General features: G+C 32.3%; 1 protein-coding gene across 1 annotated transcript; it reads left to right on the top strand.

Annotated features, from left to right (window-relative positions):
- The first annotated feature begins 1,231 nt into the window (after positions 1 to 1,231).
- Positions 1,232 to 13,094, top strand: LOC137925762 (trypsin-7-like). Its single transcript, XM_068769231.1, has 8 exons — positions 1,232 to 1,375; positions 3,119 to 3,257; positions 4,983 to 5,060; positions 7,108 to 7,252; positions 7,818 to 7,931; positions 9,245 to 9,406; positions 10,535 to 10,660; positions 12,981 to 13,094. Exons 1-8 carry the CDS (start codon positions 1,291 to 1,293, stop codon positions 13,092 to 13,094), a joined length of 963 nt encoding a protein of 320 aa, XP_068625332.1. The 5' UTR covers positions 1,232 to 1,290.
- Positions 13,095 to 13,659: the final 565 nt, after the last annotated feature.

Genomic DNA, 13,659 nt, shown 5'->3' with positions numbered 1-13,659 from the left:
TGATTTTGAAAAATAAATAAAGAATTTACATTTTATAAACAAATTCAACTTACTTTTCGATCACAGTATTCATTATGATCCGTTTTCTTAGAAACATAATATATATGTCTATGTTCTATTTATGTATACGTATTCTACTAATTTACTAAACTACCAAAACATTTTAGTAACTTTTGGCATTTAAACGCAATCTCTCTTTCTGGGTCGCATTGGCAAGCTAACAGTCCATCAACGAGCCATGGAGATGAATACGTTCGTGATTTTTCTAACAGATCAGAAACGAGGAGACAGCAGCAGTAGTAGTAGAGGAAGTAGCAGTAGACAGACCACATATGCACAGAAAAGGTGGCCATTGATGCCATTAGGTTCAGTAGTAACCGTGGACTGTTAAGCCCAGCGTAGCACGTCCACCCACAAGGTCAAACCTTGTCAGAAGACACTGGATGCAACTATTCAACCAGTTGTATTAGAAATATGAAGTCTATGTTCAACAGTGGGTGTTCTACGGCTAAATTTGTGATGAACTGCAAAGAAAAAGTCGACGACTTCGAGGTTCCAGAGACAACGGACCTTCAAGCGTGGGACCTCCATCCAAAAAACGAAGACGACCTTATGTTTCACAATCATCATAAGAAGCACAATTAGAGACAGATATAGAAAGTTAAAGAGAGATGTCAATTAGTGAACTGAAAGATATAGAAGTTTCTAGATTGAAGACGCTTCTAAACATTTCTGTGAGATCTAAGAAGTTGACTTATATCTAATAGTGGAAGTTCTAATGCTTAATAATTAATATGTTTGCAAAAACACACTCACAAGATCGACAGACTTCATAAAAATCATCAGAAGATGCGAAATGCATGGTCGCTTCTGATATTATTGTAAATCTATGAGATAGACCTATTTCCAGCTGTGGACGTGTTATATCTAAGATGATGATTATATAATCAATAAATGTAATTATTTCTGGTAAAGATTATAATTATTTGTTACATTTTGATTTTTTCAAAGCTTTTCGTAACATCTAATTTAGTTTAAATAAAAGTTTAGCAATATACATCAAACTTAACCTATGTAATCACGTAACTGAGAGTTGAAATCTCATGTAATGTGTACAATAGCGGATGCTGTTTTAAAAACTAAATGAAACAAATGTAAGCGTTTATTATACTCGACCATTGTTCGATGTGAAAACATTCACGTTGTGCGAATCCGCCGACGAATGTTCTCCGTCCCGTTGTACATTCAACTACTTCAAGATTCAATCTAATTTAATATGGAAAGATAAATATGGGCCCTGGATATAGATTGGCATTATCGATATCCGTAATAATTGTATCTGTTAGTATTGAAGCTAAAACTGAAATTGATACTGGTAAGACATTTTATTTCACTTGTTATTTAAGACCTTATTATATGTTTACAAAAAAAGATTTTTATTTGTTAATATAACTGTAATTATCTAACTGAAACCATTTCTATAATTTTATGACGTTAAAATAAATTTATTTAAAAAAAAGTATACAAATTTACGTTCTGATCGACAATGTTCTGATTTTAAAAAAATTTATATTAACTTTTTAAATTTTTTCAATGACTATCTGAGAGAGATATGCAATCTCTTTGCTATAATCTACGTATATAAAAATTAATACAAAATGTTTTTACAAATTTAATTCATGGTTTTTTTTAATAAGTTTTATTAATACTGAAGACGTTTTTTTTATGAAAACAATTACTTGAATTTAAAAAAACTCATTGGAACATCACGCATTTGACAGTTCGTTATAAATGTCGCGCGTTCGCGCGTGAATTGAAAATTAGTTCAGTTTAATTAGTAATTATTGTAACACAGAATTTAATTATGAATTAATTTTTCGTTTAATAAATAAACTTAATAATTACTGTGCACCTCTGTCAGTATCGCTAGAAAATAAAATTAGGATTTTCATACATCATATACACTCCTAGAAATACCAAAAAGAGGCACAGATAATATATTACGTATGAGTAATTATTATTTATTGTATAATTCTACAGAAAACCATAGTTAAAATACGAATAGTTTTTTTTTACATTTTGCTTCGTTCGATTTTCAAATACAGAAAACAATATTTATAAAATAGTTAAATGCAAGTTACTTTAAAAACAAATTGATTACTCTATTCAGCGAAATATCTTATCTACAATATTTAAAAGACTTGTGCAATTATTTTATAGGGATTTATCTGTTTAATTATACTTTATTACGTTATATTAGAGCAGGACTGAGCATTGATAGCACAGGAATATGAAACAGTTTCATTTACTTTTCGCTTGGAATATTTGGAACCGAACTAATTTGTACTCCAAAAAGAATAGCTTAGTAACTTTTTTTTATACATTTATAATAATGGGCAGTGATAACCCTTCAGTAGAGTAATTGTGACTTGCGATGGTAGATCACGGGTTCAATTTCTGGTATACAATTTTATATAATTCACACTTTGTGCATTAATTATATATATTTATCACTGCTCACAAACAAATTTCCAGAAGATGGGCAGCAGGGTCCCCTGCATACCATAATACCACACGGCAATTGCTAACACGCCTGCTAAGCGTGGTGATGATTATATATCCCTCCATAGATATCTTTAGGGGAGGCCTATACCTTACAGTCGGCGTCTCTAAGCAAAAACGATGATGATATAATACTGTGTAATATATACCATATTAAAATTAATAAAGGGATTAGTAAGACCAAAGAAATTTAGAAATATTTAAGAATAGATAAAAAAGTACTAAATATGAATAATAATAAATTAGTTTTAAATAATCTGTGATACTTTGAGGAATGGAGAAGAATGATGCAAGGCTATGGTTGAATGACAATAATGCTTAGGGAGTCAAAGATTTTATGACGGATGAAAGAAAGAAAAAGCATAAAAGATATTACGAAGGAAGAAATAAGAGCAATGTTAATTAAAAGATATATCTAAACTAATCTAAACACTTATTCCCGAAGTTGTAACGTCCCCTGTCCCACACCATACAGTGGGAACGATATTTATATATGTATATATATATAGAGAGAGAGAGAAAGAGAGAGGGAGATATATATATACGTTTATTTTAGACACAACAATTAAAGCCGACTTAGAATGCGAGTTCCCGCCGAAAATGGAGGAAGACCTCACTCATGTTCGGAGGAAAAGACTTACAACAGAGACGGGACTTGTTTGCCTAGAGGACTATCCATACACGGTGTCAATAAGGTAATATTAGAAAAAATAATCAGCAAACTTTTATTCTGAAAATAGAGTCATTTATATAAACATAGACGATGAAAAAGATTGACGTTGGGGCCAAGAGGTTCCTTAGTTAATTTAATTATAAATTTTTGATGTTGATAGCCAAGTATGATCAAAGAAAGTGATTCACATATGTATAAAGATTATTTACAATTTACACGTGCCTAACGCAACGGCAGCGACCGCGTCACTAATGGCGTCCGAATTCAAATCGACGTTCGAATTCGGAACGCCAAATGCAAAAAAATTATTTTACATAAAAGTATTTGTAACATTAGTGGCCAGTAATACGGACACAATACTTTTATATAAAATCAAATTAAAAAAAAAAAAACAATTTTTTTGACCACGCCGTGGTGTTACCCCATTGTAGTTTGACAACTTAGTCAAGGTGAGTGAAGTTACTGGATGCGGTGCAACACCGGTCTTCGTTTTGATCTTTAGGGGAGACCTTTGCAATGGGCATCTATCAGCTGATATATTAATGATGGTGATGATATGTATGTGTTGTAGCTTTTATATGATAATGTTCAGTATTGCTGGCCACTATGGTCACGATAATTATTAAATTTAAATTATTCTCGCATGTTTAAAATTCAAATTCGAACGTCGATTTAAATTCGTAACAGTGTAAAATAGTAAATAGTATACAATTGTAAATATTCCCTGTATATATTAACTATACACCACATTGATAACACATGACTTTTATTTTTCTTTTCATCGAAGAAAGAATATGTATTTATTGCTGTTGGCGTGCGTGTGGACTGTATAATCGGATAAAAATAAATTCAAATGATACTGGTTATTTAAATATAATTTCACAAAACAAAGTCACAGTAAATTGAAACGTAACAATAGACTGAAACAAAAGCACATGCAGGACGCCTAGCGACACAAGCTGTCAAATATAAAAAGTATAAAAAAACTAAAAGGTTTTAAGCGGCCCTATCACTCGCTGATAACCACCAAATAGGAAGATTGACAAGTTGATCGTTAAAAATATATTTTTAATGAAACGCACCCTTAACTTCATTTGCGTGCAGAATTTCATAAAATACGTTCTTAGCTGATTTTGACTTAACAAAAGATATATTTCTATCAAATTTCAAGTTTCTAAGCCTTATGATTATACAGATATCTTGATGAGTCAGTACATATGTGGACAATATTTAAAGGAATCAGGCGTTACCTCGCGGAAGTCCATCCTAAGTAAGAAAAGGACCAATATTTAGCCACTTCCGCACATGCAGTGGTAGTCGTGCAATAAAGGGCACCGCCCGCCGACCCGCTGATAAATGCGTATGCGGCAAACAATGCGAATTACACAACTGCCACCGTTAAATCACTCAACACGTGTTCCACCCCTCCACGGGGCATCTTCAGGAGTTATGTTACACCGATACACTAATCGGTGTAACCACTGCATGTGCGGAAGTGGCTAAATATTGGTCCTTTTCTTACAAAAGTGGATAAGTTGTTTACATATAAAGATAGATATGCATAAATGTTTTAGTATTATACCGTCTAAACTGATATTTACCTACCTGATTTATTATTATCTGTGCATCATATTGAGGAAACTGACAGAATACGGCTATAAATCATTAAGCCGGATATTATATAATAAGTAAAGAAATAAATGTGTCACATATATAACCCACGCGTGGTCATCGCTTTCTTTGTCAGGCTTCACGGCAAGCATTGGTGCGGTGGCGCTATCGTGGGCAAGAGTTGGGTGCTTACAGCAGCGCAATGTTTCGATTAGTAAGTGATCATAACATAACTTATTTTTGACTTAACTCAACTAGTTTTGATTTAAGTTAGGTTTTAAAACCTAAAAATTTCTTTAACTATATATATATATATAAATGAAATTAGACTCTGTTTGTAATATTAAAATAACTGCTTTTACTACATGCGTATGAATATATATATATATACGGTACATATATCAAAAGAACGTTTTGAAATTTTAATCTATCTCTCTGTTTGTTCCGGCTAATCTCTGAAATGGCTGGATCGATTTTGACAAGAGTTATACTGGAAGATAGCTTTTGAAATAAACAGTAACTTAGGTCACTTTTGTGTATAATTTTTTTTAAGAAAACAAAGTAAGTAACTGTTTCATTAAATTTCACGCGGACAAAGTCGCGGGCACAGTTATTCTCAAATTAAATCAAATTAACGAAATCAAATAATGTATAAATTTTTTTTTAAATTCTATTAATGAGACTTACTTCAATATAAATGTGCTTACCCAGCCTAGAAAAAAATGCTGTTCATATCGTGACATGCCATTAACAACTGTTATTTTGTTTTAGAAAGTAACATTGCTTTCTTAAGTTAAATCCACATGACTACGTTTTTAAGAAGTTTTTATTTCTAATCAACAATATATTCACCTTCGTTATCGACCTTTTGCCATCTAGTATACAAATCAATGCCGTAGCGGTAACAAATCAATCGATTTTTCTGTAAAATATATCGATAGAAACGACATTACTTTTCGGTCCATCTAATATTTAATTTTATCTAAATAAAATTATAAAAAATATATAGGTATAGATCCCTATATAATACCAATCACTTCAACAAATATTAAATTGTAGACTGATTAAGAAGAATCTATGGAAAGGGCTATACTCGGAATTTCTCTATGAAATTTAAACAAAAATGGAAAGATCTGACGACGTTTGAAAGTAACAGGGATAGCCAAACAGTTTGACAGGTTGAAGTAGCAGTAACCAGGCAACATAGCGCTCAAAACAGATGACCAGAGAGGCCTTAAGGTACTGGAGCGAAGAGTACGAACCGGTGTAACTCTGGATGGATATAGCTTTCAACTGATCTTACTGAATCCCAAGCTAGTTATGGATTAAGTCAATACAACTTACATTGACTTAATTTTCCTTCCATTGCTTACATATCATCTGCATTTCATCGCATTCCTTCATCATCGTTATTAGATCACAGTTTGAATCACAGATAAATTTTTATATCACAATATTGACTCATTTATTTATTTTTATTTTTCACTCTTACAATATTTACTACTGTACTTAATTTACTTGTCTAAAGGTCTCGCTCGACTCCTTTATTACTCTTAAGTCGTGTTTTTATTTATTGCACACTGCAATATCTTTCTGCAAAAACATAAAAATACGCAGTTAGTCGTCGCCTATTAGAAAGGCGATGTTATCTATTTCTATTTTTACTCCCTTCTCTAACTCGAACTCAGAACAAAACCCTTAGACTTTACATTGCCAGAAGTTATCGACCTATAGCATCCCAATAGAAAGGATAACTTAATTTAACATTATAGGAGCAATATCAGGTCATTGTCAGCGGCACATCGAAAAGGGGAATTCCTCAGAAATTTAATTCTTTATTTACATCGGCATTATGGCAGCAACATTTCGTCAACGTCAGCGGCACATTGAAAAGGGGAATTCCACAGAAATATAATACTTTATTTACATCGGTATTATGGCAGCAACATTACTTCAACGTCAGCGGCGCATCGAAAAGGGGAATTCCATACAAATATAATTATTCACTTATGGGAATGAATATACAAATTTTTTGGGGCTTCGCATTGTTAATACTTGAAGACCTACCGACCCTAGGAAGAATCCCACAACATATTTGAGAATAATTACTATATACAGGATGATAGAAATAAATAAGCTTTCAAAATTTGTAATTACAAATGAGGTAGACATTCACAACCTTAAAGTTTTTACACTTATTCAATCACCCTGTATATATTAAGTAAGATCTAAGTAATTAAATATCCATGTATGTTTTAAAGTGTGTCTAAGGAAGAGGTCACGGTTCGTATGGGGTCAGTATTCCGTGATTTCGGTGGTCGAATCCTGTCCGTGACGGAAGTTGAAAGGCATCCCGAGTACAAAATGGACCAGTACTATCCTGAACATAACCTCGCCATGGTGAAAGTATGTTATCCTTTTTTACCCAAATTTTTATTTAATACATTGTTTTACTATGTAGGTATATCTTCTAATATATAAAATTCTCGTGTCACGGTGTTCGAAATTGAACTCCTCCGAAACGGCTTGACCGATCAAATTTCATATGCGTATTCAGTAGGTCTGAGAATCGGCTACTATCTATTTTCCATACCCCTTAGTGATAAGGGTGGTCCACCCCTAAATTTTTTTTTAAACTTTTAGACAAAATTTTTTGTTTTTATTTTTTTATGATACAACATAGAAAAATACACACACCTTAAATTTTTACCCCTCTACGATCAACCCTTATTTTTAATGTGTTAATTAAAAACTAGTTTTTGTTTGCAAAACAACGTATATATTTGTCACGCAGTAACTTTAAAAAATCAATTGTATAGATTTCATTCAGGTTTCGAAAAGTCCAAAAGAATTTTACGCATAAAAAAAATTGGACGCAGAAATTTAAAAATCATAACTCTGTAAATTAAACTTAAAGAAAACACTTCAGGAATGTTCTAGAAACAAATACATACACTCAACGTGTTTTTAGGTGAACGCACCCATAGCGTTCAATAACAGGATCCAGACGGTAGCTTTACCGCTACCGGACGCATCGCTACCGTTCATGTTTGGAGAAACAATAGTCACTGGATATGGTTCTGTGGTAAGAATTCAATTTATATATTTCCACCATATATCATAAGAAAGTTTATTTTTGGTCTATTAAAAAAGAAAGTCTACGTTCAATATGTGTTGCATTGACTTGAGGGGTGTTCGTTAGTACAGGCCCCGTAATAGATAATTCGATGTAAAGAAAAACACTTGCCGAATGGTTAAACTTATATAATATCACAGAACAAGAAATCTCAATCTGAGTTACAAGTATTTCCTTTGTTGAACAGCGGTTGAAGCGACACGTCCGCTCGGTAGCGCGGTGCGTCAGAAAGAGGGCGAGATGTACTGAGTGTAAGAAGGAGCATGCCAAAAACAGATGCGTTCACAGATAATAAATTTGGGTGCGTTCTGATGAACGCCACAGACTTATGGCTGTGAAACCTGATGTTCACACTAGGCTATTTCACCCAACGAGCCATGCTATGCTCGGGATATCTGTACGAAATTGTATAAGTAATGAAGACCCATAGTGGATTGGTTAGTTGGTGATCATCCCTCTGATCTTATTTTAAATGGCTCCATTATTTGAAACCTTTCGATAACCCCTAACTTGAGAAGGACAGAGTCTTTATAATTCAATTTAATATTTTTTTCCAGTTACTTCTTGTTTAATTCTCCTCTTCTATGAACTACATTTTATTTCGATCTTTTCGTTTGTGGGCATTTTTCATTTGTGTTCTTTTTTCATTTCTTTTCTCCATCCATACCTCACCGTACCCTCTACTCCACATCATTATTTTTCAAAATCACTTTCGTCTACTGACTGACTGACTGATATGATCTACTATTTTGCATAAAATATTAAATGGACAAATCTTTTATAGAAACCTTTTAGAGTTTATTGAGCTGCAGGTTCTATGCCTTTTTTTAATGGAATCAGGCGTTACCTCGCGGAAGTCTATCCTAAGTAAGAAAAGGACCAATATTTAACCACTTCCGAACATGCAGTAGTAGTCGTGCAATAAAGTGCACAGCCCGCTGATAAATACGTATGCGGCAAATAATGCGAATCACACAACCGCCACCGCCAAATCACTCAACACGTGTTTCACCTCTCCACGGGGCATCTTCAGGAGTTATGTTACACCGATTAGTGCCAGTTATTTGACTCCATTAGTTGACTCTGTGTTTGGCACTAATCACTTTATTGCACGACTGCATGTGCGGAAGTGGCTAAATATTGGTCCTTTTCTTATCTATCCCTTTTGTCTTGACGCTGGATAAAAGCCTGCGTGAACCCATATTAACCATCACCACCGATGGAAACACTACGGAGATTTACTTACAGCTTGTGATGACCAGGTGACAGGTCAAATCCGGGAGGGGGAGAACCAGGAGCTGCGACGCATGATCGTCCGGGAGGTACCACGCTCTGAGTGCCGCCTGGTGTACGGCAACGACTATCACCTCCAGCACGACCACATCTGCTTCCAGAGTATAACAAAAGGCGTCGCATTATGTGCTGTCAGTATTTTATAACTTTTAACTATACGTTATCCACTATTTTAGCATATGCTATAAACATGGCCGTTATCTGCTATATATTTATGTTCTAAAAACAGTATTCGCAATATTTTACCTGCCATAAGCTATCTAATAACTAAAATGCTATTTACTATATTACTAAATGGTGGTATATAAATAAATCCAGTTTTAACAATATTTTATCTGCTATATCTGATTTATAACATTCTATATATCATCTGCTATTAACTCTCTGCTAACTGTTATGTACTATCAACTTACTGTAATACGCTATCTGCTATATCAGTATAAGGAAACAAATGCTTAATCTTTCGAATAGGCTTTGCTACGATAAATGTAGTGGTGATAATATTTTATCTTCATTTATACAAATTTTCTACATACAGTCTGCTATAATTTAACTGCTATCTGTTATACGCAATCTGCTAACTGTAATACGCTGTTTGCTATATTAGTTGATAGTATCATAAATGTTATATTCACAATATTTTATATGCAATATTCTTTATGCTATTTGCTTTATACTATTTTCTATATACTTTTGACGATAAGCTATTTAGTCAATTGGGCTTAAAGCTACATCCCCTTTGCGATCTGATATCTTTTATCTCAATATTGTTGAATACTTATAGCTCTATGTAAAATGATGTCTATTACATGCTTTTATTTTTGTCTACTATACAGTTTTCTATTTGCTACGTGTCGTAAGACATCGGCTGTCTTTTATACGCTATCTGATAACTGCTATATCCTATCCGCTATCTAATATGCTATTTGCTATTATAACAGATAAAGCTGTAGGCAGCCATTGTATCAAATGTCAATTTTATTTAGTTACCTGTTATAGATTTTTAACTTTAAAATAGTATCTGCTATGTGGTTGTCGCAGATATCTGTACATTGTTTTGACTATATTATTATTTAGTATATTTGGGACTGTCGATGGAGAATACAACAAAAAATACATACGTTCATATATTACAATCGTTATACTTATTATTGTTGCATCTTTTATTACATAGTCTTATAACTTATGATTTATACTATATGTTATATTGTATCGATGTACTATTTTCAATATATTTTGCATGTTATTTTTATTTTTAGGGAGACACGGGCGACCCCGCTGTTCACTTTAGCGGCATGAATCGCGCGGGAACCCTGTATGGCATCGCTTTGTTCTCCGGCACCGAGGAATGCGCTTATAAATCTAAACCGGGAATATTTGCCAAGGTAAACATACTGGACAGGTTTTCGAGTGGTTAACATTAGTGCAACCCAAATTAGACAGGCTCCTAGGTTGAGCGACACATGATGATGAGAAGTCGGTTGATTATTAACCCATCGACAGCATATGTACCTTCAAATGTAACAGCTATGATGCCATTAGACAAATCTGGAAACCCATGGCGTAAAATAACGTAATAGAGTTCATTGTTGATCATCAGAATAACTTTATCTATTGTTATCTATATCTGTGTCGATAAACATCAAACTGTCAAAAATAATTGGCTTTTCGCAATTTATTATCCGAAATAATATACATTTGGAACTTATTACCACGACATAGCTATTTATTTATTATCTTGATATATAATAAATTATGATTGCTTTTAAAAATAAATTATCTATTTTTTAACACTACATGATATTTATAATTATATAATTAATCGAATCGAAGAGGGACTATACGGTCGGAAGCGACACGGACCTCTCCTGACAAAACTCTCTTAAACGCGGGTGATTCTGTTACGTACTTAATAGCATAGAAAATCAAACGACAGAAACAGCTTGAAACAGATCTCGCAACGCTACAAAAACGGCATGAATTTTCTTTTGTTAAAGTTATATGCTTATTTATACATTGTCCTTGTACCAAGAAATTTTTTTTCATATTCCAATAAGCTATTTTATAACTACGTACAGCTTACATTATGTTATTAGTTAACTTATAGTGCGCTGGCCGCTTCTAAACCTTAAATACGTGAAATAAGGTTTATTAGAGTTGAAATAAAATGTTCGAAAAAGAAGCCGCCCATAAGGCGCTCGTGTTTGATAACGGCTGGCCGCTTTTGTCATATCATTGACGTACCGTGATGGTCCAAGACGATGCTCTTAGCGTTTCCGCGCCCCTGAGACGGCGGCGCCCGTGTGCAGGGGCAAAAGGCACCCCTGATTGTGCTAAATAAAATAATAGAACGTCAATGCCAGAAACAAAACTATAGAACAGTCGCGTGGCGCATATGTTATGGCCCTGTCGCACTTGTCTGTTAACAAGATTATTTAGGAGTTTTATTTTTCAAAAACTCTCTTGTCTTGACGAATGTTAAAAAAGATATAAAGAGGTAATTTATTGTAGTATTTTAGGAGCGGAAAAGAAAGAAGGAAGGTGATGTGTATAAGGAGACAAATAAGCTAGTAGAGTGTGAGAAAATGTAAAAAAAAATGACGAATAAAAGAAATTGTGAAGAATGGAAGGAGAGAAAGAAAATAAAAATAGGAACGTAAAAAATATTTAACACAGTAAAAAGATCCTGCCCATTCCTAGATAATGGCGAACAAAAAAAAAATAAAAAAAAAACCGTTAAAAATGACGAACTGAATAAATTGTTAGCAAATTTTAAGCTAAAACATTTGTCGATTCATTATTATTTGTATAAAACATATCACTCTAAAAGGTTTAATTATTTAAATATTTAACATGAATAATTTAAATATATATTGCTATATTTACTTTTTAAGTATACTACATTTTATCTCTGCACTATTTACTTTCGACAGGTCAATAATGCCTGGCACTAAAGTCGCCTGCAAACGTATTTGTGTAAAGCTAAATAAATAACCTTTAAACCAGTGTAAAGATATCTAATAGATTATATTTTTTATCTGTACGCTCATAATATTTCAAACTATTCGATTTAATTTTGGTTTATAACAGTAAATACACGTGACACAAAAATAATCTAGTATGAGAGTAAGACGTTAAATTATTATTTCGTATATATATTGAAAATATTCTTAGATAATTTAATTATCCTTATAAAATATACAAATTAATAAGTTAAATAATTAATACGAAAAAATTACAACAACTAAATACAATTTAAATTCATTTGATGTGGGAAATTGAAGATAAAATTATCAGATTTAATCGTGAGAATGTCCTCAATACATCATTCTTCTCGGTTGGTCTAGCGAAACAGTATAAAGATAAAAAATATACCAATATATAATATAATAGCAAAGACCAAGATATGATTTGATTCATTTTTATGTAATCTATTTTATTTGTATTTTTAAATTTTTAAACCATGATTAACTGCTAATAGTAAATGTGAAGCGATTTTATATTTAAAAAAATTGTATTCGTAATTTATAAAAATTTATGTTTGGATTCCCCTCGGGGTCGGCAATTTCGGAACAGATAAATACATAAACAATAGGAACATTGATTATCTGTCATCTTAACACTATTATAATTATTTTTTAAGTTCTCTCTTTTATTTAATAAATAGACATTTTAAATTATTTAATCAAAATTAAAATTTTACAGGTATCCTTCAGCAGGATTTGGATAGATAAAGTTCTAAGCGGCAAACCTGAACCTGTTGAAAGTGTTGACAGCGGAGAAAACGAAATACCACTCGATATTATAACTACAGAGTAATTAAATTATCGTACAAATATTAGTGATTTTATTTTTAACCATTTAAGACATTTTTTAGCTTTTTCGTTACATTTACCATGTTTTTCATGTTGTTGCTTATGTTTCTACTTCTCGTATAATTGCAAGAAATATATTCTATAAAATATTAAATATAATATTATTAATTTAACGTAAATATATTTTTGAATTATTTTGGTATAAACTTAACACTTAAAACGACAACGCTGTAAAATTTTAAAACTATAACTAAATTTGATGGAAGTAAAGTGGAATAAGATATTTAAAATTGTGTAATTTTACAAAAGTAAAATCACAATTGCCATATTAAGAATTCTGAAACAATTGTCCTGAAATTTTAAAGAAATTTGAAGAATCATACCTTATTGTCATTGAGCGTTAAAAAATTAGCTGTTGCCATTATCCATTATTTCATAACGAATAAATGAGATATATTAACATAATTAACAAAAATTCTAAAATTCTTTTTAAAATTCTTCAATTTCTTTTCTTAATATAAAAAGACAAAACAAGTAGGACTCCATCACAGATCTTTTACAGTAACTAA

The sequence above is a fragment of the Battus philenor genome, unplaced genomic scaffold (assembly GCF_028537555.1).
Source record: "Battus philenor isolate CCGP_79_NKW_IND1 unplaced genomic scaffold, ilBatPhil1.0.hap1 SCAF_27, whole genome shotgun sequence".
NCBI classification, from domain to species: domain Eukaryota; kingdom Metazoa; phylum Arthropoda; class Insecta; order Lepidoptera; family Papilionidae; genus Battus; species Battus philenor.
This window is presented reverse-complemented; position numbering and strand designations above follow the sequence as displayed.